Source organism: Onychostruthus taczanowskii, unplaced genomic scaffold, assembly GCF_017590055.1.
Source record: "Onychostruthus taczanowskii isolate IOZ18803 unplaced genomic scaffold, ASM1759005v1 scaffold117, whole genome shotgun sequence".
Taxonomy (NCBI): domain Eukaryota; kingdom Metazoa; phylum Chordata; class Aves; order Passeriformes; family Passeridae; genus Onychostruthus; species Onychostruthus taczanowskii.
This window is the reverse complement of record NW_024498318.1, coordinates 909,535-934,136: the sequence shown is the minus strand read 5'-3', so window position 1 is coordinate 934,136 and position 24,602 is coordinate 909,535. Positions and strand designations below refer to the sequence as shown.

Genomic DNA, 24,602 nt, shown 5'->3' with positions numbered 1-24,602 from the left:
CTGGCAGCTTCAGGCCTGGCCCTGTCACCCACAGCCCAAGGCTGCTGGAACATGCCTCCACCAAACACCTTCTGAAGGGCTGCCCAGAGCCCCGCGCGTGTCGGAGGCCGCGTCCCCGGAACGCTCTAACCCAGCCTTTCCCTTGCAGGACGTGGCTGCTGAGGGCCCGGCCCCGCATGCTCCTGCCGGTGCAAAGCCTCGTGTGCCTCGCTGCCTTCGGCCTGGCCCTGCCGCTGGCCATCAGCCTCTTCCCGCAGATGTCCGAGGTCAGTGGGCTCCGGGCTGACAGAGCACGGCCCCTCGGCCTTCCCGGGGCGCTGCCCGCTCCGGTGGGCCCGCCTTGCCCTCCTTTCCGGGGGGAGCTGGTTTCTGGCCCTGCGCTGAGCGCTCCACTCTGTGCCCAGCCCTGGCCCCTCGGTTTGGGAAGGACTTTGGGACACTGAGCACATCCAGAGGGGACAGCCAGGCTGGAGAGTGGCTGGGAACACCAACCCTGAGAGGAAGCCCTGAGGGAGCTGGGGGTGCTCCCCTGGAGAAAAGGAGACTCAGGGCTGCCCTCCTCACCCTGCCCAGCTCTGGAAGGTGCCTGTGCTCAGCTGGGCTGGGCTCTGTCTGCAGGGACTGGCACAGCCAGAGCACACAGCCTCAGCTGTGCCAAGGGAAATTCAGCCTGGAGAGCAGGAAAGAGTTTTTCCAGCAAGGTGATAAAGTTCTGGAATGGCTGCCCGGGGAGGTGCTGCAGTCACCATCCCTGGGGTGTTTAACAAAGCCTGGATGTGGCACTGGGGGCCAGGGGTTGGCTGAGCTGTTGGGGCTGGGCTGGACTCCATGGGCTTGAAGGTCTCTCCCAACCTGGTCATTCTGTGTAAAATTCTGTGAATATTCCTCTCCTGAACAGCACAGATTTACCAGGCAGGAAAAAGCCCCTCTCCCTCACACTAGGGTTTCCTTGGAGTTAAAATATTAAATTTAAGCTCTGTCCATGAAGCCAAGAGCCTGGACCACACATCTGAGGGGGACGTTCTTCCCCAGAGCTTCTCTGAGGGCTTTTTGCTTTTTCTTCTCCTGGGAAGACCCAGCCTGGGGGTGAGCAAAGGAAAACCAGCCAAGGAAACAGGGAATGATCAGTGCAGTCACTCAGACTAATTTAGTTGAACAAATTGCTCGGGTGGGTTTATTTTAAGTCTTTAATTTTGGTGATTGGAGCTTTTCCTGGTTGTAAATCTGTGCATTTCCAAAGAAGGTCTCTGTTCCTAAGGGAGGAAAAAAGGGCTCTCTCACAAGGTTCTTTTCCTCTCAGCTGGATCAGGAGTTGGTATCACTGTCTGCACGTGAATTCATATTTTTTTTCAGTCTGGATGGGTTTATCCATGACTTCCAGCCAGGGAATCTTGCTGTACACTTGTGTGCTGACTGACAAACACGTTGGGAATTCTCTGTTGTCCTTCTTGCTGTCTCCAGGCTGAGAGAAAACTGTCCCTTCTCTCTAAGAACCTGAATTTATCTCAGTCTTGGAGCCTCTTGCTAAAAGACGTGTTTGCTGAAGCTTTAATGATTCATATGGCTCTTCCTTAAACTTTTTCTAATTAGTCAACATCGTTTTTGGAGCCCTTCCATCAGGAGCAGACACAGCATTGCAGTCAGAAGCTGCACAAGCCCCAGTTGCAGGAGCAATGTGATTTCCCTGCCTCTCCTGGGCTCAGTGCATCCCCAGAGCCTGGCAGTGCTTTTGGCAGGAGCTCAGCCTCAGCTCCAGGCCATCAGCTCTGTGCTGAGCCCGGGTTCTGCTCCCAGGCTGGGCTTGGGAAAGGCTGAGGAGCGCTGCCAGGTCCCACACCTGCTCAAGGTAGAGCCTGGAGCACATCCAGCCTGCCTGTGGGAAGGAGGCTGGGGCACACAGCATCCCTTCTGCTCCTTTCCCAGGGAATCTGAGCGTTTTTAAGGCTGGAAAAGCCCTCTGAGATCAACGAGTCCCAACTGTTCCTCAGCACTGCCAGGGCCACCAGTGCCCCTGTCCCCAAGGGCCACAGCCACAGGGCTCTGAAACCCCTGCAGGGATGGGGACTGCAGCCCTGCCCTGGGCAGCACCTTCCAATGCCTGACCACCTTTTCCAGCAAGAATTCCTTCCTAATATCCAGTTTAAGCCTTCTCTGGTGCAATTTTCCTGGAAATTTCCAATTTCCTCCCTATTTCCAGGAAAAATCTTTCAGGATAATCAGGGAAGCAAGGCCACAGCAGGTACCACCAACCTCATTTATCCCAAGGGAGACATTGCCACTGTTCCTCCAAAATCCTGGAATTCTGAAATGGTTTGGGTTGGAAGGACCTCAGAGACCCTCTTGTTTCCTGCCATGACCAGGGACAACTCCCTCTGGAACTGTGGCTTTCTGGGTGACAGATAACTTCTCCTGCGCAGTACCTGGTATTCCAGCAGGGAAAATCTCCTTGATTTTAGGAGCTGAGTGAACTCTAACCCACAGGGGAAATTCAGGAGTGGTTTTGCTCTGGGGATAGTGGGATTGCAGGCAGCAGGCAGCCCTGGAAGCGACGGCGTCGTCGGGAGTGACCTTCTGCAGGCAGTGAGATGTTCTCAGCACAGTAATCATGAATCAGCCCTGGTTAGGGATCAGACAGGATGACGTGGGCTGCCCACACACCCTGCCAGGGAAAAGGAGCCTTCCCAGAGCCTGCCTGGGCTCTGCCTGCTGGGATCCAGCTCTGCTCCACACACAGAGAGAGCCCTGCACAGCTGGATCCCACATCTGCTCACACCATGGGCTCAGGGGCTCCACGGGCAGCCAGGGCTGATCAGCCACAGAATCCTGGAATGGTCTGGATCAGGAGACACCCTAAATTCCATCCAGTGCCACCCCTGGCATGGCAGGGACACCTCCCACTGTCCCAGGTGGATCCCAGCCTGGCTTTGGGCACTGCCAGGGATCCAGGGGCAGCTGCTCTGGGAATTCCAGCCCAGCCCCTGTCCACCCTCCCAGCCAGGAATTCCTTGCCAAGATCCCAGCCCAATCTGCCCTTTGCCAGTGGGAGCCATTCCCTGTGTGCTGTCCCTGCAGGCCTTGTCCCCAGTCCCTCTGCAGCTCTCCTGGAGCCCCTCCAGGGACTCTGATCATTCCCTGGGTTTTCCCTTCTCCAGGGAACATTCCCAGCTCTCCCAGCCTGTTTTCCTGTTATGTTTGCATTTTCTATAAACGTGTGAGTGTTTACAAAGGACATTCTCCCTGTTCTCCAAAATCTCTTTGGAGGTTTCTGTGGGGATGCTCAAGGGAGCAGAGCGAGTGATTTACCTGGACCAATCCCTCTGGATCCATTTCTGGATGGGAAATCCAAGTCTCCTTGCAGGGAGTGTTTCTCAAAGCCTGTGAATTTTTGGGCACTCCTCACCAGACCCTGAACTTCAGCAGTTGGGCTCGATGACCTTGGAGTCTTTCCCAACCTGAATGATTCCATGATTCTGTCTGGTCAGATAAGGAATTTAGAGGTGTTTAAGCACTGATCTCTGTGGGAATGTCTTGGCTTTTCCCATGGCCTCGGTGACAGGCACAGCAGGACAGGGCCAGGCTGTTGTACCAAACCAGCAGCAAGGTGTAAGGGACGTGTTCTTTTCCCAAAACGGGGCTGTGCTGTGAGCAGCAACCCCTGCAGGAGCTGTGAGTGAGCCAAGTTCTGCCCTTGCTCACACACTCACAACCTTTGGTAAGTCAGGAGCAAACACAGAGGCTGATGTGTCATGGAGTGCTTGTTGTGGGCCAGGAGTTTGCGTGGCCACCTTCCATCCTCTCTCCTGACGGGGCTCAAACTCTCAGTTGGTTTTCCAGCAGAACTGAAGCCTTGCAGTAGGTTTAATGAATTTGCTGGGTAAATGCAGCCACCTCGTCCCATCAGCTGTAGCTGCTCCGGAGTTACTCCTGTGTTGCAACAACTCCAGTGAAATCAGAGCTCAGCTCTGGCTGCAAACAGTGTCAGGGAAAGGGAACTGTGGAGGTGAGCAACCTCCACGTGCTGGCAAGGTTAATGCACCCTGAGCCTTTTTTGGGTCCAGATCCAAGCCCTGGGTTTGGCAGGGATGAAATTCCACTTGGATTTCTGCAGCGGTGCTCCACAATCACAGCTTGTTTCTGGATATTATGGCTTTAAAGAGAACATTATAAAAATAAACCCCTCGTATCAGCCATGAAACCATGGATCCATGGGAATACTCACGCTGGAGCTGCTGAGAAACGTTCTTGTCATCCCAGGATTGTGTTAACTGTGCTACCTAAACCCATCAATATGCATTGAGTAATTCACTGCTGTTAAGTTTAGGAGAAACATGTAGTTAATGCATTTAGCCCACAACCTCCAACTGCCTCCCATGCCCCCCGGGGAATCTCTTCCCTCTCCCAATCCCGCAGCATCCCCACTGACAACTCCTACTCAGCTATGCACTGCCAATGGAAACAGCTGTGACAGCTCCAAACCGAAAATGGGACTTGTGCAAATGAAATTCAGTGTAGCAGCAGAAGAAAGAACCACGGGGTTGCTTCTCTGCCCCGTGGGCCCTGCTCCTCCAGCAGATCCACCAGGAATTTGTGTCACCCCCTGCCCGCGGGGACCGGGGGACAGAGGTGGACAGGGCCAGGTGAGAAAGGGAGAAGTGGAGCTGGAGAATGGCACAGAAGCCTTCTGACCACCTGAGCACCCCTGCCCTCACCTGGGGGAAGTTCAAAGGGTACTTTCAGGGTGATGCTCAATGCCACTGGAGGCATCTTCCAGAACGAGGCTGATTTCAGCCTTTCCTTAAAAATAATCTTCCTTTTGGATCTCCAGGACAAGGGGAATAAACAGCCTAAAATCCAAGGCTGAGCTATTGTTTTCCAATCTGTTTTAGCCTTCATCTTGTTGGCAGGCTGCTTTAGAAAAGCAAAAGGTTAATGAGCCAATGTGCAGTGGGATTATTGCAGTAAAGATGACAGTGAACCAGTAATTACTAATTAGATGCAGTTTAACAGGAGGAACAAGTGAAATCTCCTCTTCACCAACTGTCAATAATTAGCAGATTTGGTGAGGTTGAAATGTGTCCACAGTTAAAAGGCTGATTTTTTAATGAAATGGCACTTGACAAAAGAGCTGTATGGAGGTCACAGCCATAGCCCTCGAGACGCTTCCCCATTCCATACTTAGGAGGGAAATCAGATGCAATCCAGCAGGGGGTCCCCACGGAACCATCCCTCCCTTGGGATTGCTTTGCACGGGGGGGAGGGGAGCACGAGGGATTCTCTGCAGTAATTTTGTCCAAGTTGGATGAGAAGCCAGGGAAGGGATTTGCCAGCTGCCATGGGGAAAAATGTTTGAGAAGTGAGAAGTTCTGCTTTGCTTCTGGGGCTGGGGAACGGTTTCCTGGGAGCCTGGGAACCCTTGGGATGGAGGCTGGGCTTGGAAGGAGCTCCTCTCAGCAAAGAAGTGGCACGAGGTCCTGGAGGGCTGGCAGGAGGCTGGGAGCTCAGTGGGAAGTGTCTCCCAAAGACTGCAGAGCATTCAAGCTGTGCCTCAGAGATCATTTCCTCCTGCTCTGGGAGCACCAAGAGGTTCATCTCAGGTTCCTCGCCTGAGTGCTGACCCACCTTATCTTCTGGTTTATCTCCTGTCTTATCTTCTGGTTGGTCTTCAGGTTTATGTCCTGCCTTAACTTCTGGTTTATCTCCTGCCTTATCCTCTGGTTTATCATCTTCTGTCTTATCTTCAGGTTTATCTTCTGTCTTATCTTCAGGTTTATCTCCTGCCTTATCTTCTCATTTATCTTCTGTCTCATCTTCTGGTTTATCTCCTGCCTTATCTCCTGGTTTATCTTCTTGCCTTTCCCTTGTAGACAAAGGCAGGAGTGTCTTTGTTCTCCATGTGAACCTCATATGAAGAGGTGATCCCAGGGGGTTCTTTAATGCCCCTGGAATGGTTGATTGGAGCAGAACCCCCAGGGTTTACGTGACAATGAGTGGCTGAACACTGGCATGGCTCAAGTAGGACTTGAGGGAAAATCTGAGGTATTTGGGAATGTGTTGAGCCCCTTTCCAGCCTTCAAATGAAGGGTGGTGGTGCTAAATGAGGTTTGTGGAGCTCCTCAGTGAGGATGGACTTGTTCCTGCCAGAGGCTGGAGAATGAGTGACCCTTCCAGAGCACCATGCTGCCCCTGGCAGGGTGAGGTGGCAGGAGAGGAGGTGACATCTGGGGACAGCAGGCCCCAGAGGTTGCACGGAGCTCCAGTGGAAGCTCCCAGCCCATCTTTGATAGGAAATAAAGCCTCAGGAAGTCCTAAACTCCGTCTGTACTTCCAACTCCAGCAGGATCCAAGCACAGCCTGGGGCACTGGCCGTGGCTGGTGGATTGTCCCCATCCTCCCTGGGGCAGTTTGGGCTTCCCAGCTGATCCTGGAGGGTCCTGCTGCCAGGGCAGCTCCCAAAGATGAAGGGTCCCTTTGGGTGGGAAGAGTTTGTCCCAGTGGATGGACACAGACTGTACCATCCTGGTGCTCCTGGTTCCTGCAGATTCTGCCTGGCCTGTTGCAGGTGTTGAGATATGGGGTTGGGAAATAAGTTAGGAATCAGTTTCAGATTTAAGTGAAGTGTGCTGCTTTGAATTGTTTAGTCTGTAGAGTCTGTTATTGCTGTGCTCCTAAAAAGCTCGTGCTCACAGAAGCCTGTAGCTCACAAAACTACCTCAAATCAGGTGAAATGAATGTGAAATTCCAAGCTAGAAGATAAGAAAGGCTCCTTAAATCTTGAAACAAGAACTAAACCAAAACTAAAGGTGCAGGACATGGACAGACAACCAGAGAGCTCTCTGCACAAAGACTAATAAGAAATAAATATTTACATAAAGAAAAAGAAATAAATAAATACATAAACCTATTGCAAAACTTAATGCATATGCAACAAATTAGGAGACAGAGAAAAAGTTTAGACTCTCAAAGGTTGCACATACCTTTAGAAATGGTTCAGCTTGTGTCCAGTGCTGTAATAAACCACTTTTCAACTTTAATTAGCTGAAGAGTCATCTGTCCATACACCAGTGTTCAGAAGTTGTGCTGTGATGGTTTTTCCTGGGCTCTCTCAAGGCTGATAGGATTTATCTCAGCTGAGTTTTGACATCAGAGGAGCAGAATCCCCCACTGAGGGCACTCAGGTGTCCCTGCTCCAGGTGTCCAGGCCTCAGGTGAGCATTGGAGGGCAAAGATCTCCTCAGAATTTGCTGCCAGAGTCACGGGTGAAGGGCACAGCTGTCATCCCCCCAGTTCTGATGGAGCCACAGCTGGCTCTTGGCTGCAGGGATCTGCTGCAGGGATCTGCCCCAGTCCTGCTCCCCCCTGGAGTCTCTGCCATCATCTCCACCCACAGAAAGAGACCTGGAGCTGGGTTTGCTTTGGAGCTTGCAAGGCCAGGCCACCCTCCATGGGATAAACTCCAGGTCAGTGTGACAGCAGAGCTTTTTGGGGAGCTCAGGTGCACTCAAGGCAGGGACAGAGGCAGGTTCAGGTGCTCCAAACCTCCCCGAGGCAGTCCAGAGCATTCCTGGGTGAAGGTATTCCCTAAGAGCATGGAAAGGATGCCAGGCTCAGTCCTCTCCTGCCCCTCCAGTGGTGCTTTGTCCTGAGCTGCTGATCCAGCAGCCTCCAGCCCCTTCCTGCTTCAGGGATGGCTTTGGGTGGTGCTTCTGCAGAGACCACACAACCCAAACATTCCATACCTGCACACTGGGACATTCCAGTCAGGAGGACCCCCCGATTCTCCTTTTTGTAGGGTAACTCCTCATTCCCACCACGTGATGATGCTGGCTTATGTTCTCCTTCTGGGATGGAGCAGGTGTTGTGTCCCGGTAATTCCCTTCTGCCTGCTCCACCTGGTGGAATTCCAGCTGCAGATCCATGGTGGTGACGCCACAGAGGCAGCGCTTGCCTTGTCCCAGGGCCATGCCCATTTCCCAAACTCATTGGGAAGCTCTTCCCCGTGGTGCCCTTTGGATTCATGTCCTGGCACAGCTGAAACTCCTCTTGACCAGGAGAGAAGGAGCCAGCTTGGCAAAGCAAAGGACATTTCTGGACCATGACATCTCCCGTTTCCATGGGGCTTTCCACCCCCACTTCCTTCTCAAAATCAAAGCATTTCCCTGCTTGCTCCCCAGTGCTCTGGAGCTGGGACACCTCGGTCACTTCTTCTGGCAGCAAATGCTTCCCTAAAATCCTGGAATCATGGAAGCCACCTTAAAACTCATCTTGTTCCATGGGCAGGGACACCTCCCACTGTCCCAGGCTGCTCATAACCCTCTCCAGCCTGGTTTTGGGCACTGCCAGGGATGCAGGGGCATTCCCAAGGGGAAAGCTCTGCCCTTCAGGGGCTCCACCACCACTGCTTAGGAGCCCCTGGGCCACCTCAGGCTGGCTCAATTTCCACCTGCTCCGCCTGTTTGGGTGATTATTTGGCTCGGTGACACCTGGGGGCCAGGGAAGGTCAGCAGTGAGCAGAGCCCCACGGCTGTGGGGGCTGTGCCTCCGCTCCCCCTTCCCTCGCTGTCGCCTTTGATTTGTGACCCAGCTGGTTTTTGATGGCTGCTCCTCCTTTGTTTGGCCACTCTGAGGTGCTGAACCTTTTCCAGGGCCCTAAATGCCAGGTGGAGCAGCAGTGCTGGGCAGCAGGGCTGAGCTGAGCCCCTCTTGGTGGTCAGCAGGGACCCTCGGCAGCGCCCAGGGGCTGCGGGCGCTGGCAGACAGGATCTGGTTTCATGTTTACACCCCTGGCCCTGGGAGACAGGTTCAAGTATGTAAACTATCCCCCTGCAAGCACAGGCTGCTGCAGGTGTGTGGGTGCTGGTGGGCATAAAAAAACATTCCTGACACCAGCTCTTTTGAGGAGGCTTCACCTCCTGATGGCTATAAGCCATTAGGAGTCAAAAGAAAGAGCTGACATCCGACAAGTCCGGATAAACAGCTAAACATTAACCCTTAAAGTGGCCCGAAAAACAGACTTAAAAGGCTCTTTGTGGAAAGAAGCAATTTTTTTTTTTTTTTTTTTGGGAGGCCTGTTAATTGCTGTCTTTCTTCAGGACACCTTTCAGCAGCACCTACTGTAAACAGAGGGGCTCCTCCCCAGCACTTCCCCCAGGATTCCTGCACTGCCCTGGCCATTCCCGGGCTCTCCTTGGCTTTGCTGCTTTATTCTGGGCCTGAAAACCGAGTCCCTGCCCCTCTTCTGCCAGCCCACCCTGAGCCACTTGCTGGGAATCATGGAATACCCTGAGCTGGAATGAGGAATGATCCATGAAAAATGAAAAATGAAGGGTCTGACTCCCAGCCTCGCACAGGAATCATTTAGTCAAAAACACCTTTAATACCATCATCATTCTTGATAAGGGGCCTCTTTATCTGGTGCACCCCCAGATCTTCCCTGCCCCTCTCGTGTCACACAGCGTTGGATTTGTCCTTTTTGGTGTATTTGGAGTTTTTTTTGGCTCATCTGGAGCAGTTCTGACTGCCCCAAGAGGTGCAGGATGCAAAGGAAGGGGATCAGTTGTCCAGACTTGCCTGCTTAGGGCTGAGAATGCCTTATTAATCACATCTCACATATGTAATTATCTGTAATTGCTTTTTAAATTTCCTGTTCCTAGTGAGGCTGGTGGTCTGTGAGAGAAGGAAATGTGCTGGAGGTTGGGACCCTGAGGAATTTGCTCAGCTTCCCTAAAGCACCAAGGGCATCCCTAAATCCTGTTCTTCCATCGTGCTCTTCCTCCTGAACAGCAGGAGAATTCAGGGGTCGATGTCTTCAGCAAAGAGCAACAAATTCCTTCTTCCTTGACATTTCTGCTTGAGGAATTCCTGCTGGAATGGACCTAAGAGCTCATTTTCATCCAAATGGGAACTTTTTAGTAATGTCCACATTCAAAAGTAGGATTTTTTATTTTTTTTCTTCCAAGAAAGGAGAAACTCTGGGTGTCTGTGTAGGTGCTCTCCATTCCAGCAAGGATCAGGAATCGTAACCAAACTGCAATTTTGGGAGTTCTCAAGGCCATATTTGGAGTGGGCTGGTGGCTTTTCCACCAATCCACTGGCTCAGATGTTCCTAAAAAAAATACATCTATATTGGATGTTCCTAAAAAAATACATCTGCATCCTGGAATTTGAGGGCTCTTCCAGGAATCCAGGGAGAAGTTTCTTCTGCCCTGTCCTGAGGAAGCTCCTGGCCTGGTGAGGGTACCAGCCCTGAGGTCACCCCACAGCTGCTCCTGTGCCAGCCTAAGACCTTCCTGGAGCTGCTGTGGAAATGAATTTATTGTGGTAAATTCAGGTTTACCCCGTGGGCACCCATGCCACCCCCTCCCACCTGAGCAAACCTCCAGAGCAGAGGGCAGAAGGTTCAGCTCCCACAAAGGCCTTGGGTGTCTCCTCTCTCTGGAAGACACACAGGGAAGTTTTTCTGATCTTGCTTTTTGAAATCTTAGGGTCTCAAAGCTTTTATCTGGGGAGGGGTTTGGTGGTTTAGTTTGAACACCTGAGGTTTCTGGAGCTGTGGGCAGCCCTCTGCTTTCCCAGGAGGCCCAAACCCACAGCTCTGCAATGCCATGCTGGGCATTGACCTTCCAGTTTTTATAAAGCTGCAAGTGCTGAGGGTCTGAGAGCTCAGTGTCAACCAAACCCCCAAAAAAAAACCCAGAGAAAGGCTCAGAAACCATCAGATTTCAAACAGCACCACCAAGAAGCAGTTCCTCGTGTCTGCCAGATGTCCCTGATGTCACCCTGGGGCCCCAGCAGGGTCCCTGTGGGAGCAGGACAGCTCCTGGGGGATGGACTGGGGATGGCCAGGGGGCTGGAGCTGCTCCAGGACAGGCTGGGACACGCAGGGGGTCACTGCCCCAGGTGTGGGGTTGTTATCCCAGCTGCTGCTCTGGTACCAGGGCTGTTGTCATCACTCATCCCATCCGGGCCAGGGCAGCTCCCTGCTCCAGCCACAAATCCACTTTTCCAGATTTCCTTTTCCTTTCCCCAAATCCACATTTCCTTTCTTCCCCCCTCGTTAAATGTCGAGGTCTTTGCTGAGTGTTTTGCCTCAGAGAATCTGTTCTTTGGTAATTCCCCAAAAGTCAGATTAAAAACTCCCACCCTTGATTGTAGAGCCATGAAATTGGGTTGGAAAAGACTTTTAAGGTCATCAAGTCCAACAATTAACGCAGCACCACCAAACCACAGAACCACAGGATCATTTAGGCTTCAGGAAAAGACCTTTAAAATCATCAAATCCAGCCATGAAACCAGCACTGCCCAATCCAGTGAAGTGGGGGAAGTTGCAATTCCACAGCTGCCCCAAAAATCCTGAAATCTGCTCTGCTTCGGGGCAATTGGTTGTTCCCATTTAAGCTGAGGGCAGGAACGTCCCTGCAAAGCATCCCTGGCAAACAAAAAGTCTCCTGGAATGGAAAAACCTTCAAAAACCACAACAGCCAAATATCCCAAAACATCCAAATATTCCAGGACAAAAAAAATCTCCCGAATTTAATAACTCTCAAAAGCCAAAACAACCAAATATTCCAGAACAGCCAAATATTCCAGGACAAAAGAAATTTCCTGAAATTAATAACTCTCAAAATCTGCCTTGCTGAGGAGAACCACGAGTTTTGTCTGTCGGTTTTAACAAAGCTCAGCTGATAATCTTTGGACACTGCATGGGAGGAAAATCTCTGGCAGGAGAGAGTTCCTTAGGGCAGCAAATGGATAAATGAAGAGCTGGAATTGTGGATTTAGGAAAAGCCCTGGGGTGGCTGGTATTCTTTGGAGCAGGACACAGAGAGACCTTGGCGCTCCACAGCTGCTGGGGCTCTGGAACCAGAGGCTGGAGATCCTCTGAAAAATGTTTTCTGTGATAAAATTGAAAGGTTTTTGCAGTATTTCCCAAATTCTCTCACCTTCAGGTCACCTTCAGTTGTCTGCAGGTCTGTAGCAATTCCAGGAGGAGCTCCTTGGCCAGCACTGCTGTCCTTGTCTCATTCCTGAGGGATTGATCCATGGGGGGCACTTCAATGGTTTGGGTGGGATGGGACCTAAAAACCCATCCCATTGCACCCCCTGCCATGGGCAGGGACACCTTCCATGGTCAGGGATACTTTCCATGGTCAGGGATACTTTCCATGGTCAGGGATACCTTCCATGAGCAAGGACACCTTCCATGGTCAGGGGTACCTTCCATGGACAGGGATACCTTCCATGGACAGGGACGACTTCCATGGTCAGGGACTCCTTCCATGAGCAGGGACACCTTCCATGGTCAAGGACACCTTCCATGGACAGGAACACCTTCCATGGACAAGGACAACTTCCATGAACACCTTCCATGTTCAGGGGCACTTTCCATCTTCAGGGACACCTTCTATGACCAAGGACACCTTCCATAATCAGGAATATCTTCCATGGACACCTTCCATGGCCAGGGACACCTTCCATGGACAGGGACATCTTCCATAGACCAGGATACCTTCCATGGACACCTTCCACTAGGCCAGGTGCTCCAACCCCCATAATCCAAGGGGAAGTGGGCAGTGACCTGAAATGCTGCTGGGATACCCACAAATCCATGGGACAGGATGGATCCATCCAGAGGGGCTGGGAGAGCTGGGGAAGGAAGGACTCGGGGAGACATTTCCCATCATTTAGCAGCACTCCAGGATTACTGGGAAGGTCCCATTTGACTGGGGTTGCAAATGGGTGGGACCCTCATGACAAGAAAGGGGCTGAGTGTGTCCAGGGCTGCGGGTCAGGCACTGGAAGTGCCCAGGGAGGTGTGGAGTCCCCATTTCTGAGGAATTTCAAAGACTGTGTGGCTGCGGCACTCGGGGACACAGTCAGTGGTGGCCCTGGCAGGGCTGGGGATGGTTGGGCTTTGTGATCTCCGAGCTCCTTTCCAATCCCAGGCATTCCATGATTCCGTGGTGCCACAGCCCTTCCTACACCTGGCTGAGCTTCCCGAGGGCTCGGAGAGCTCGGCCCTGCCCTGGGCTCTGCCCTGGTGGCCAAAGGCCTGGGAGGAGATGGCCCAGAGCTGCTGGGAGGACCAGGAGAGCCTTCCCAGGCTCCCAACGAGCCACCACCACCTCTCCCTGCTGGCAGCAGCAGAAGACACAGTGACCATCCCGGCCCTCCCTTCCCCCACCCCGGAGCAGCATCCGTCATTCCCCATGACCCTCCCCCTCCCTAAATTGGCTGCTTTCTCCCTTCTTCTCCCCCCCACTCCTCCCTTCTTCCCCCCCCCCCCCCTTTTTTTTTTTTTTTTTTTTTTTTTTTTTTTTTTTTTGGCTGAGTGATGAGCTGTATGCCAAATCCATCTGCTCCTGTCTCCCCTAGCTGCCTTCCATATCGTTCCAGGATCCCTGGCAGCGAGCCTAGACCTATCTCCCTCCCTGCACTCTCCGGAGCACATTCCTTTCTACACCTTTTCCCGAGCTGGGATAGAAATGAGTATCAACCCCAAACAAAAAGCATCTGCTTTCTGCCTGCTGCTGCCTCACCGGCCTCGCCTGCACGTTACACCCGTGTCAGCAGCCATGCAAAACACACAGAAGCCCCCGCGAGCCCCCCGCGGCAGCCGCTGCCGGCTTTGGGGCGCCGCGAGCCCCCCGCGCCCGCTCCCGCGCCGGCTCCGCGGCACCAGCTGTGACCACCGCACCATTTGTTCCTCCAGCCCACGCCAGCACTCGGAGCCAGTTCTTTATCACCCCAATTAGCCTTGTCGGAGCTGATGAGAGGAGAGAGGCTTCCACCGCAAGGCAGGGATGGGGGGAAGAGAGCTGGAGAGCCGCGGGTACCCGGGAGGCGATTCCCAGCTTTGTTGCCTGGCAGGGAGGGATGGATTGCAGCGGGTCAGGGGCACGGCTGCTGGAATTGCTGCCATCCTGCCTGAAACACCTGAGCGATGCTGGTCCGTGAGCAGGTGTTTAATAAGGGTCAGGGCACTGAGTTTTTGGGGTTTTCCCCTTTTTTTCTCTTGTGCTCTTGGCTGTCTGCCAGAGGGAAAGGAGCACCCTCAGGCTTCACCTGATCCAGGGGCTGGGATGGGCTGTGGTTCATCCCAGCCACGTTTCTGGGTGATCTGGGAGGTGCACCCTGGTGGTGTCCCCAGTGAGGATCTCCCTGGATCTATGGCAAAGCTTCCAGCGGCCTCACAGGGTCCTGAAGGAATTCCTGCTTCTCCCATGGCCTCATTGGGGAGCTTCCCATGTTGGGTACCAAGCTGTCAGTGCAGCCATCAGCCCCAAATCCTGGGGTTTGCCCTGAACAACCCCCTTGTAGCACTGTCTGGGAGTGGTGCTTCCCACCCTGGATCCCTCAGTGCTGCTGGGAGCTTCTGTCCCTCCTGGGCTTCTGCTGGATTCGTTGGTGAAGGCCCTTCCCTGGTGCCATCATCCCAAAGCCAGGAAGGGGATCCCTCCTTTGCCCTGGCACAGATAGAGCTGGGAGGAAGAGGATGGACATAATTCAACCCCAGTGCCATGGTGGGCACTTGGCTTGAGGGACAAAGTGCCCTGTGTGGGACAGTGGGACAGGTCCCATCAGTGCAGGCCCAACCTGCTCCTCAGAACACCCTCCAAGGCTGCTGCTCCTTCACAGGAGCGTTCCCAGCATGGCCAAGACCATGATCAGGGTCGTCTTGGCAGCTGGGACACCGAAATCTTGACCAGGAACTGTGGTGTCCACATCTGTCACAATTCCGTGGCCAGCTGGCTGAGCAGGTCCAGGATTCTGGACAGCTGGAACAGTAAAACCCCAAAATGAGTGAAATTACACTTTCCGACAAAAAACACCAGCAAGGGAGTCCAAGACTGGTGCACAGCAAGGTTGTGATTTAATGTTGTCTTGGTACCAGTAACCCACCCCCATCTCCCTGTTCTTCTCCATCTGATTTCCAGGTGGGAGGAGCAGGTTCCTCCTGATGGATTTCTGATCAGCCTTCCCAATTTCCTGTACATTTTTCCTTGGTGCAGATGCACCCCTTGGAGCTCCTGAGGCTCTAGAGCAGATTTGAATCCCTTCTTGATTAAAGTCAGCCAGAAGGAGACCTGCAGAGGAGGCGGCAGTTCAACCAGTCACCCTAGCATCTTCCCAGGCTTCAGGAAGGTGCTTGGGTTTGGTGTCACAGCTCCAAACCAGTGTCTGTGACTGGGGTGTCACAGGGGTCCCCAGCTGGGTGCCCATCCTGCATGAGAACCCATGGAGTCATTAAAATGGAAAAGCCCTCAGAGCCCATCCAGTCCAGCCATTCCCCCAGCACTGCCAAGGCCACCACTGACCATGTCCCCAGGTGCCACATCCATGTGGTTTTTGAGCACTTCCACCTTAGGCAGGAATTCCCACATCCTTCTGCTCAGTGACCAGACCTATCCCACCTCCATCCCTGAGCCCACCTCAGACCCTCCTGCAGAGCCTTGCCGTGGATGAAGAACCCATTCCCCACCTAAGGAAAGGAGCAGTTTTCCCCGTGGGCCAGGGGATGGGAGCTGGAAGGATCTACAATTATCTCATCTCTTCCTTCCACCAAGACAAGCTCAGCTCTGCCTAAACGATTCCTGATGGGTTCCCTGTAATTTGTGCTGAAAACTTCCCACCACAGACGCCCCACACCTTCCCCGAGCAGTCGGCTGCGATATTTTGCTCTTCCCACCAGGATACTCTTCCTGCTGTTCAGCTTGGATTGTGCTCGCTGCTTCTTGAATTGTGTCCCAAGGGAGCGTGAGCACAGCACTGCTCCTTCCTCCTTCCCTCCCTCTCCCAGCGCGTGCCCCCGCGCAGCCTCGCACTTCCAGCGCTGCACATCCCGTCCCCGGCGCTCCCTGGGGCTGTCTGAGCGCTGAGCTGGGCTCCACCAGGGCAGCTGTGGCTTCCTTGGGGCTCCCAGTTCTCCAGGCCATTGGAGAGGGTGGGACTGGAGGGGCCTCTCCGTTCGGCTTCTTCTCCCCAGGAGCCGGTTGGGTTTGAGCTGCCCCATTTCCCATGGACGGTCAGCGCTGACCCACCCAGTTCCAGGTGCAGTTAGTGTCAAAGCAGGATCACTGAGGTTGGAAAAGCCCTCTGAGGTGACACAATCCACCCTGTGACCCAGCCCCACCTTGGTACCAGTGTGGCATCACCCCCTCCAGCCATTCCCCGAAGCCCAGGCTCCACTTCCCACCTGGACGTTTTCCTCGCGCTGCTTGAACCCACCCACCCCAAAAAAAACCTCGGAGCTCTTCTGTGTGTCCCTGGCAGAAAAAATCCCCACACAATGGGAGGAAAAGCTGCGTCAGAGGCAGGCAGAGCAGAGTTAATCCTCCCTCGAAAGGGATCCGTGGGATCCGGATCTCCTGCACCTTTCCCGGTGCTCTCCCGGCACAATGCTTCACTTTGTGCTGCAGCACTGAAAGGAATGGTGAAGTTGCTAATAATGGCACTAAAAGAAAATATGCTACATCTGTTATGGATAGCAGTACAAAATTAGCTGATCACACCTCTGACACCCAAGATGTCTTCACTTAAAATACTCGTTGGCTTTACTTTACATAATTTGCTGATTATATTTAAAAGAAATACAATTTTGCAATTACTGTTCTTTCTGGTGTGCTATCTATGCATCATTTTCTTTTTATGTTTATATATTTCTCCTTCATTAGTGCAGTCTGAAGGGTGATTAGATCCCTTCAAACATTTTACAGAGGTTAAACGTTGATTAAGATTTAATTATTACTGTAAATAGCTTGGAATGACATATGGTGCAAAAACCTGACATATGTGCATTTGAATAAATGAAGTGCTATTTCCCATGATGCTTCAGTAGCTGTTTAACAGCTTTGCTGAAGGGTTATGTTGCACCTCATGTTAAGATTGCTTTGATGTTATATTTTGTTGGGTTTTTGCAGCTGAAAGCTAAGAACAGTTTTTCCAGTTTTTAAAAACATTGAATATTTTAAATACCTAAATTGTTTTGCACAAATTTTTGCTAATTTGTCTAACTAGGTTAAACATTTTCAAAAGCATCTCGATTTTTAACGTGGGTTCCTCGCATTGTGTCAGCACCAGCGTGGGTTCGGTGTACAGGATTTCCAAAATTCCAGGTTTTCCCAGGTGTCCTGGCCCGGCTGGGAGCGGGCTCTTTGCTTCCCGAGGGGACTGGGAGTGCAGTGGATCCCTCCCAGGGATGCAGAGATTCCAAGTGATTTCAGAGCAAGGGAAAGCTTCGGGATGAGCTGGCGGAAGGAAAAAATTAGGGAAGGGATGGAGATTTCCTGGAGCGGGAGAAAGGGGCAGGAAGGGTTTGGCCCTGAGGGTGGAGCCCAGCGAGGCTCTTCCCTGGCGGGCTTTTCCAGGTCCGGCTTTGTGCTCTGGATCCTGCGAGCTGCAGGGAAGGGAAGGGAAGGGGAGCTGGGCTGGTGGGATGCGTCGGAGCCGCAGACACTCTATAATTCATTGAGCACTGCCAGGCACAGAGCGTGCGGCGTTCCGCGCGCCGCAAACCCATCCAGCTCAGGGGGGCTGGGGCCTGGAGCGCGGCACGCCAAACTGCAGGAGCAGCGTGACTGCCGTGGGATTGTCCCCATCTCCTCCTTCCCCACGGATCAGTTCTCCAGCCGATCCACGCCTGGGTTCTGATCCAGCTCCTCTTTGCCTCCGCAGATCGAGACGTCCCAGCTGGAGCCGGAGATCGCCATGGCCACCACCAGTAAGACTGTGGTCTACAACAAAGGGTTGTGAGGGCAAGAGGAGCACCCCAGCCCAGGAGGTCTGGGAGGGAAGAGGGGAAGCTCCAGCCCTGGGAGAAAGCAAACAGCAACAAGAAGATGAAATAACAGAGCTCGGTGATAGGAACTGCTCCCGGCAGCCCGGGAGTGAATTAACACCTGCAGAGAACTGACACCTCACACCACTCAAAAAGATTCATATTAAAAGTTTTAACTTAGCAACGGGAGCAGCAACTACAACAAATAAAATCACGTCGAACCACTTTAGAACTAGCTAACAAAACTCAGAATTACTGGCACTGCATGGAGGGAGTTCAGGGGCGAGCTCACGTGGTCGGAGCTGCCCGCACGGCGCAGACGTCACCCAGCACATCTCGTGTTCCTGGGAGCTCAGTCCCCACTGCTGCTGCACAACACCAAGGGGGCCGTGGATGCCATTGATCAGGGGATTGGCAATGCCCACTATTGATTTCCTGCCCGTCCCACCCCAGCCCTCGTGCGCTGAAGAGGAATTGCCACGTCGGTGTGCCCAGCGAAGGGCTGGGCTGCGCCCCTCCGTCCCTCCTCCTCCTCCTCCTCCTCCTCCTGCAGACGCTTCTGGTGGCATCCTGCCCTTCACTGCGAGACTGGCTGGCCCTGGATCCCCCTCTTCGGAATTCCACAGGGCCTTTGGCCTGGGTTTCAAGATCCTGGAAAGCCAAGATGCCCACAGGTGGAGTGTCGGAGCAGAAGTGATGCTGGAGCTGCTCTGCTCCCCTGCACAGCCCTGATGGGGGGTTTGTCCCACCCAGCACCCTCTGACAGGGAGGTTGCTCCTCTCAGGTGGTTGGCTAAGCCATGCTTTGCTGAGCTGGTGTCTAAGGACAGGATGTGGTTTAAGTTTAGATCAATCCCCAGCTGGGCAGGCCGTTGGACAAGGATCATGGCAGCCCCCTTCCAACTGGACTCTCCTCTCCTCTTCCTCTCCTCTCCTCTCCTCTCCTCTCCTCTCCTCTTCCTCTTCCTCTTCCTCTCCCTCTTCCTCTTCTCTCCCCCATTTTTGCCACCCCCTCCACCCAGCAAAGCCAACTCTGCCCAATGCCTGGTGCTGGTGCAGACGAGGACCCAAAGCCAGGTCCTGGCAGCTGTGCTGAGCTGATGGCTGTGACACTGCACCTTCAGAGGGGACACTGCCCTCTGGGGACATCTGTCAGTCTGTCTGTCCCTTCTGGGGCTCCCCTTCGGGGTGGTTAAAGGGGAGAGCTGAGTCACCCCCACACTGCACCGAGTCCTGCCCTCCCTGGCTTTGGGGCCACAGTTTGGCTTTCTTTTGTCTCACAAAACTCAACAGAAATTCACCCAAAATCCAACCCTGAGGGACTCCCTCGGGTTCATTTGGAGCGTGGCCACCAGCAGAACATTCCAGAGGCAGGATGTCCCTGCAGGACCCATGTCCCTCCTGCAGGATCCCCCGTGCTGGTGCTGGGCTGGCACAGGCTCTTACCCTTCAAATGCCAATTTCCTGTGGGTTTGGGGAGGGATTTGGGGGGAAAGGGAAACCAAATCACCACTGACACAGAATGTATTTGATGGATTTATTGCAATGCCTGGCACTGGGAGGGCTGAGCCCCCCAGGTGTGGAGTCAGAGCCACAGTGGGGCAGCTCAGGGCCCTGGTTCTGCCCTGCCCTGGTGTAAATCAGGAGTGATTGCACAGAGGGGCTGGGTGCTGTGGATTTACACATCAGCAGCAGGGCAGGAGGGGCCAGCTCCAGGCCCCTCGTAGCTGCTGTTCTGGGACAGCTCCTGGTCCCAAACACTGCTGGAAACCCAGAGTGGGCCCCCCTCACCCCTGGGGCTCTTCTGGGTTCACACCAGGGCCAGGACGGCTGGCCTGGGCCAGTGGAGCTCCTTAGTGCACTAGATGAGATGAATGTACGTTCCAGAGGATGATCCCACCCCAGCTGGGAGCTGGGGAGACCACAAGGAGGTGACAGCTGTCCTGGGGACATTTCCATGGCCATCTGTCCTACTGGCAGCACCCTGGGAGCAGATAACTCCTGCAGCACGGAGGGGGAAGCGCGGGGAAGGGGAGAAGGGATGCTGGCAGTGCCCAGGGAAGGGGAGAAGGGATGCTGACAGTGCCCAGGGGTGGGGAGAAGGGATGCTGGCAATGCCCAGGGATGGGGAGAAGGGATGCTGGCAGTGCCCAGGGAAGGGGAGAAGGGATGCTGGCAATGCCCAGGGATGGGGAGAAGGGATGCTGGCAGTGCCCAGGGAAGGGGAGAAGGGATGCTGGCAGTGCCCAGGGATGGGAGAAGGGATGCTGGCAGTGCCCAGGGATGGAGAGAAGGGATGCTGGCAGTGCCCAGGGATGGAGGAGCAGCTGGAAGCCTGGAATGGGCTCTTTCCATGGGGCTGTGGGGTGCTGGGGGTGCAGGTACCCCTGGCAGCACACCCGTGGGCGTGTTGGAGCAGGGAAAGGCTCCTGTGAGGATGAAATTCCCCCTGGCCAAAGGGGCTCAGCTGCAGGACCAGCACTCTCTGCCTTCCTCCAGCTCTGGAGCTGACAGGGAGAGGGCTCCTGGCTCGGGTGCCTGTCGGCTGCAGCCTTCCCCCTTCCCGTGGGTTCTGGTCAGAGCTTCCTCACGCCAGGCTTTGGTTTGGAGCAGGGGAAGGAGGAAGGGATGGAGGCTGTGCTCTGCTGCGAGACCCCGCAGAGGAGGGAGCCGTGCTTTGGGTTTGTGGGTGATCCCAGAGCCGAGGTTTGGTGTCTGGGCTGGGGTCACCTGCAAGGAATTTCCAGTGGATGGAAGGAGGCTGGGCTTTGCTGCCATCAAGGAAAAGCAGGGATTGATCAGGGTCTGCCTAGGGAAGGAGCCAGCTCCCGATTTCCCCGTGATGGGAGTGGCTGTGGTGATTCCCTGCACACTCATCACCTGCAGGGATCACTCATCATTAGCAGGGGGTGCCAATCCCTTAATCCAGTGCCCATCAGCAGGGCTGAACCCAGCAGAGGCTCGGGTTTATTAAACCAGGCAGCTCCAGGGAATGCAGAGGGCCTGATCCCGCGGGAGGGGCTGGGACCAGCTTGGGGATGTCAGAGGAGCTGTGCTGTGAGCGTGGCTCGGCTCAAAGGCAGCTGCTCCGTCAAACAAGTGACAATCAAAGGGCCTAAATGAGTCTGGGTTTGTGTCTGCCCGCACAAACCCCGTCAGACTTGTTTGGCTTCGTGTGGCAGCAGAACGGGACTCAGGCGGCTCGGCAGGGTTTGTGCTGAGGAATGGAACATCCCGGGCCTGAGTCAGACATTCCCGGGGTTACCTCTGCCTCTGGCAGCTTGGCACCAGTGGTTCCTCCCAAATTTTGTCACGGTGTCACTCCAAGTGTCGTGGCCCCTGCCCAAAACACGGGGCAGAAGCTCCTGGGGGAGCTGGGCAGAGCCACCAGGCCCTGGGCTCAGTTCCCTTCTCCAGCCTCCTCTGGCGGCACGGAATCCTGGAATGGTTTGGGTTGGAAGGGCTCTGGAATCTCGTCCCATTCCACACACCTGCCAGGGAGGGCTCCAAGCCCCATCCACAGGTGGGAGGTGGCCCTGCAGACCCTGAGACTGGTCCCCACATGTCCCAAGCCCATCCCCTGGCACGATCAGGGCACTGCAGGCCCCTCTCTGCCGCCCTTCCCCTCGCGTCCCCAGCTGGGTGACGAGCGGGACGAGGGCTTTGCGTGAGGAGCGCGTCGTGCTGGCTCTGTGTTCCCAAACCCTTGAGTCCTGGGGTGTCCCACGATCACAGTGTCCCCAGCTGAACCCCGCGAGGGCGGGGCTGGATCCTGTCCCAAAGCAGCAGAGAAGCTGTGGGCCCCAGGCGGGCCCCGCGGGTCTGCGAGGGCAGCGCTCCTCCCGGGACAGCCGCGGCTCCGGTCCCTGCCCTCGCGTGGGAGCGAGGGAGAGCAGGGCAGTGTCCGTCTGGGAATGTCACATGGGGATGCCATGTGGGAATGTCACATGGGAGTGTCCCACGTGGGAATGTCGCATGGGAGTGTCCCACGTGGGAACGTGCCACATGGGAATGTCACGTGGGAATGTCACATGGGAGTGTCCCACGTGGGAATGTCACATGGGAGTGTCCCACGTGGGAACGTGCCACATGGGAATGTCACATGGGAATGTCACATGGGAGTGTCCCATGTGGGAATGTCACATGGGAGTGTCCCACGTGGGAACGTGCCACGTGGGATTGTCACATGGGAACGTGCCACATGAGATTGTCACATGGGAATGTCCCACATGGGATTGTCACATGGGATTGTCACATGGGGATGCCACGTGGGAATGTCACATGGCGATGCCACGTGGGAATGTCGCATGGGAGTGTCCCACGTGGGAATGTCACGTGGGAGTGTCCCACCTGGGCATGTCCCACATGGGATTCTCACATGGGATTGTCACATGGGAATGTCCCACCTGGGAATGTCACATGGGATTGTCACATAGGAATGTCCCACATGGGAATGTCCCACCTGGGAATGTCCCACGTGGGAATGTCCCACGTGGGAATGTCACATGGGAATGTCCCACGTGAGAATGTCACATGGGATTGTCACATGGGAATGTCCCACGTGAGAATGTCACATGGGAATGTCCCACCTGGGATTGTCACATGGGAATGTCCCACGTGAGAATGTCACATGGGAATGTCCCACTTGGGAATGTCCCATGTGAGAATGTCACATGGGAATGTCCCACCTGGGCATGTCCCACATGGGAATGTCACACAGGAATGCCCCGTGTGGGAATGCCCTGCTCAGCCCTCCCAGTGGCGCTGGGGCCGGAGAGCGGCTCCAGGCCCGCTCTGGTTGTCAGGCCAAGGAGCCTCCCGAGCCAGCTCCGATGACACCCTGCGCGTTCGTTAGTCACTAATTAATCTCCCCAGGATCAGCGCGGAACCCCGGCTTTGCGGGAACAACCCCGCGCGTTCCCGGTTTGTGTGGCTGGCAGGGAGGCGGGGACGGGGAGCGCCGCTCACGTCGAGCCCTTCACCTCCACAGAATCGTCTCCCGGAGCATTTAATTAGAAATGTCGCACTTAATTGATTTCCTGGCTATGTTAATTAAGGAATAATGAGGACCGGTTGCAGCAAAAGGTGCCAGCGAGGAGTTTTGAGTGTCTCTCCTGGAGGATGGGTCTGTTGGCTGCTCCCTGGGACAGCCAGGGGACAGTCCCGGGGTGGTGTCACCCATGTCCCAAACCTTCCAGCCTAGGCACGGCTCAGCTCCTTCCGTTTCTCCTCGTTGCTCCTTTTCCTGCTCCCCACCCCGGGGTGTGCCAGGATGGGCTGTGGGCATCGCTGGGATGTGGGGTCACCTGGCCAGTGTGGGGACAGGGACACGGGGACATCCCCACAATGCCACCCTCCCGAGGGATGTGCTGTCCGCTCCTCTTGGAGGGCTGGGATGGAGATCCAGAGCCCGGGATGGCCTTGGGAGGGGTGTGTGAGACCCCCCGGGCAGAGCTCTGGGTACAGATCGAGCCCCGGGATGCTCTGAGGACATTCCCAGCTGGAATGTGGAGTCCTGCTGCTGGTGGCCGTCCCCAGCTCCAGGTGTGTCCCCGGGTCCCTTTAGGAAACACCACTTTGGGCTTTTTCCTGGTTTTGGTGGCTGATTCCACACCCAGCAGCTCATCCTTGGGTCTGAGCACACCTGGCAGCGAATCCCTCGGGAATGGCCAGGGGACAGCTGCCAGCAGCACGTCTTCCAGCAGGGTGGGCACCCCGGGGACACCCTGGGACACCTCCAGGACACTGAGACACCCCTGGGACACCTCTGGGACACCCCTGGGACACCCCTGGGACTCTGAGACACCCCCAGGACACCCTGAGACACCCTCAGGACACCTCCAGGACCCCTGTGGGACACCCTGCAACACCCTGGGACATTCTGGGACTCTGAGACACCCCCAGGACACCTCCAGGACACCCTGGGACACCCCAGAACACCCCAGGATACCCTGGGACACCCCTGGGACACCCTGAGGACACCCTGGGCACCCTGAGACACCCCCAGGACACCTCCAGGACACCCCAGGATACCCTGGGACACCCTGGGGACACCCCCAAACACCCTGGGACACCCCAGGACACCCCGGGGACACCCCTGGGACACGCTGGGGACACCCTGGGCTCCGTCCCCTTTAACCCCTCGGTGGCACCGCCCGCGGTCCCCGTGTCCCTCCCGGCTGTGTCGCAATAAAAGAGCTCCAAGCCTGGCTGTGCTCCCAGCTCCTTGTGCCATCCCAGCGGCAGCGCTGGGGTTTAAAGGGCTCCTCCAGGACCAGGGTATTATGGGCTGGATTTCCAGGGAATGGGGATTCTCCTGGGAATGATTTTCCCTGGATGGGGGGAGGGGGATTTCCCAACAGCAGGAATTCTGAATTCCGTGTGTTTGTGTATAATTATACATAAATAATTGCCGAATCTGTATAATGCTAGAATATAAAAATATGTATAATTATAGGCGTAATATATATAATTATCATCTAGTACATATAATAAAATATATAAGCCAATTGATATATTTTAAAATATGTAATTAGATATTATTATATATAATATACACCTCATAAAGCACAATCTATATTTTATAGATACATTTTACATACAAAGTACACGGCGGGCATGCTAATAAATATATATAAAATATAAATTATAAAACACAATATACACATTTTAAATGCAATTGTATGTATATGTTTTATTCATGTGTATATATGTGTATATATGCTATATTTTATATATAATTATTTTAATTTTTTGCATATATATGTATATCATTCATATATATATATATATATGGGGTTTTTTGGTTTTTTTTTTTGTTTATTTGAGTT

The 24,602-nt window shown here is 54.2% G+C and overlaps 1 protein-coding gene across 5 annotated transcripts in view; it reads left to right on the top strand.

The window, feature by feature from the left end:
* The window catches only part of SFXN5 (sideroflexin 5), a 103,562-nt gene extending 84,880 nt beyond the window's left edge, over positions 1-18,682 (top strand). For all 5 annotated transcript variants that reach the window (XM_041427624.1, XM_041427623.1, XM_041427622.1 and 2 more), the window contains 2 exons: positions 149-266; positions 17,671-18,682. In XM_041427624.1, the coding sequence (XP_041283558.1) occupies positions 149-266; positions 17,671-17,748 (196 nt within the window). In that variant the 3' untranslated portion in view covers positions 17,749-18,682. The remainder of the gene's footprint in view (positions 1-148; positions 267-17,670) is intronic.
* Positions 18,683-24,602: the final 5,920 nt, after the last annotated feature.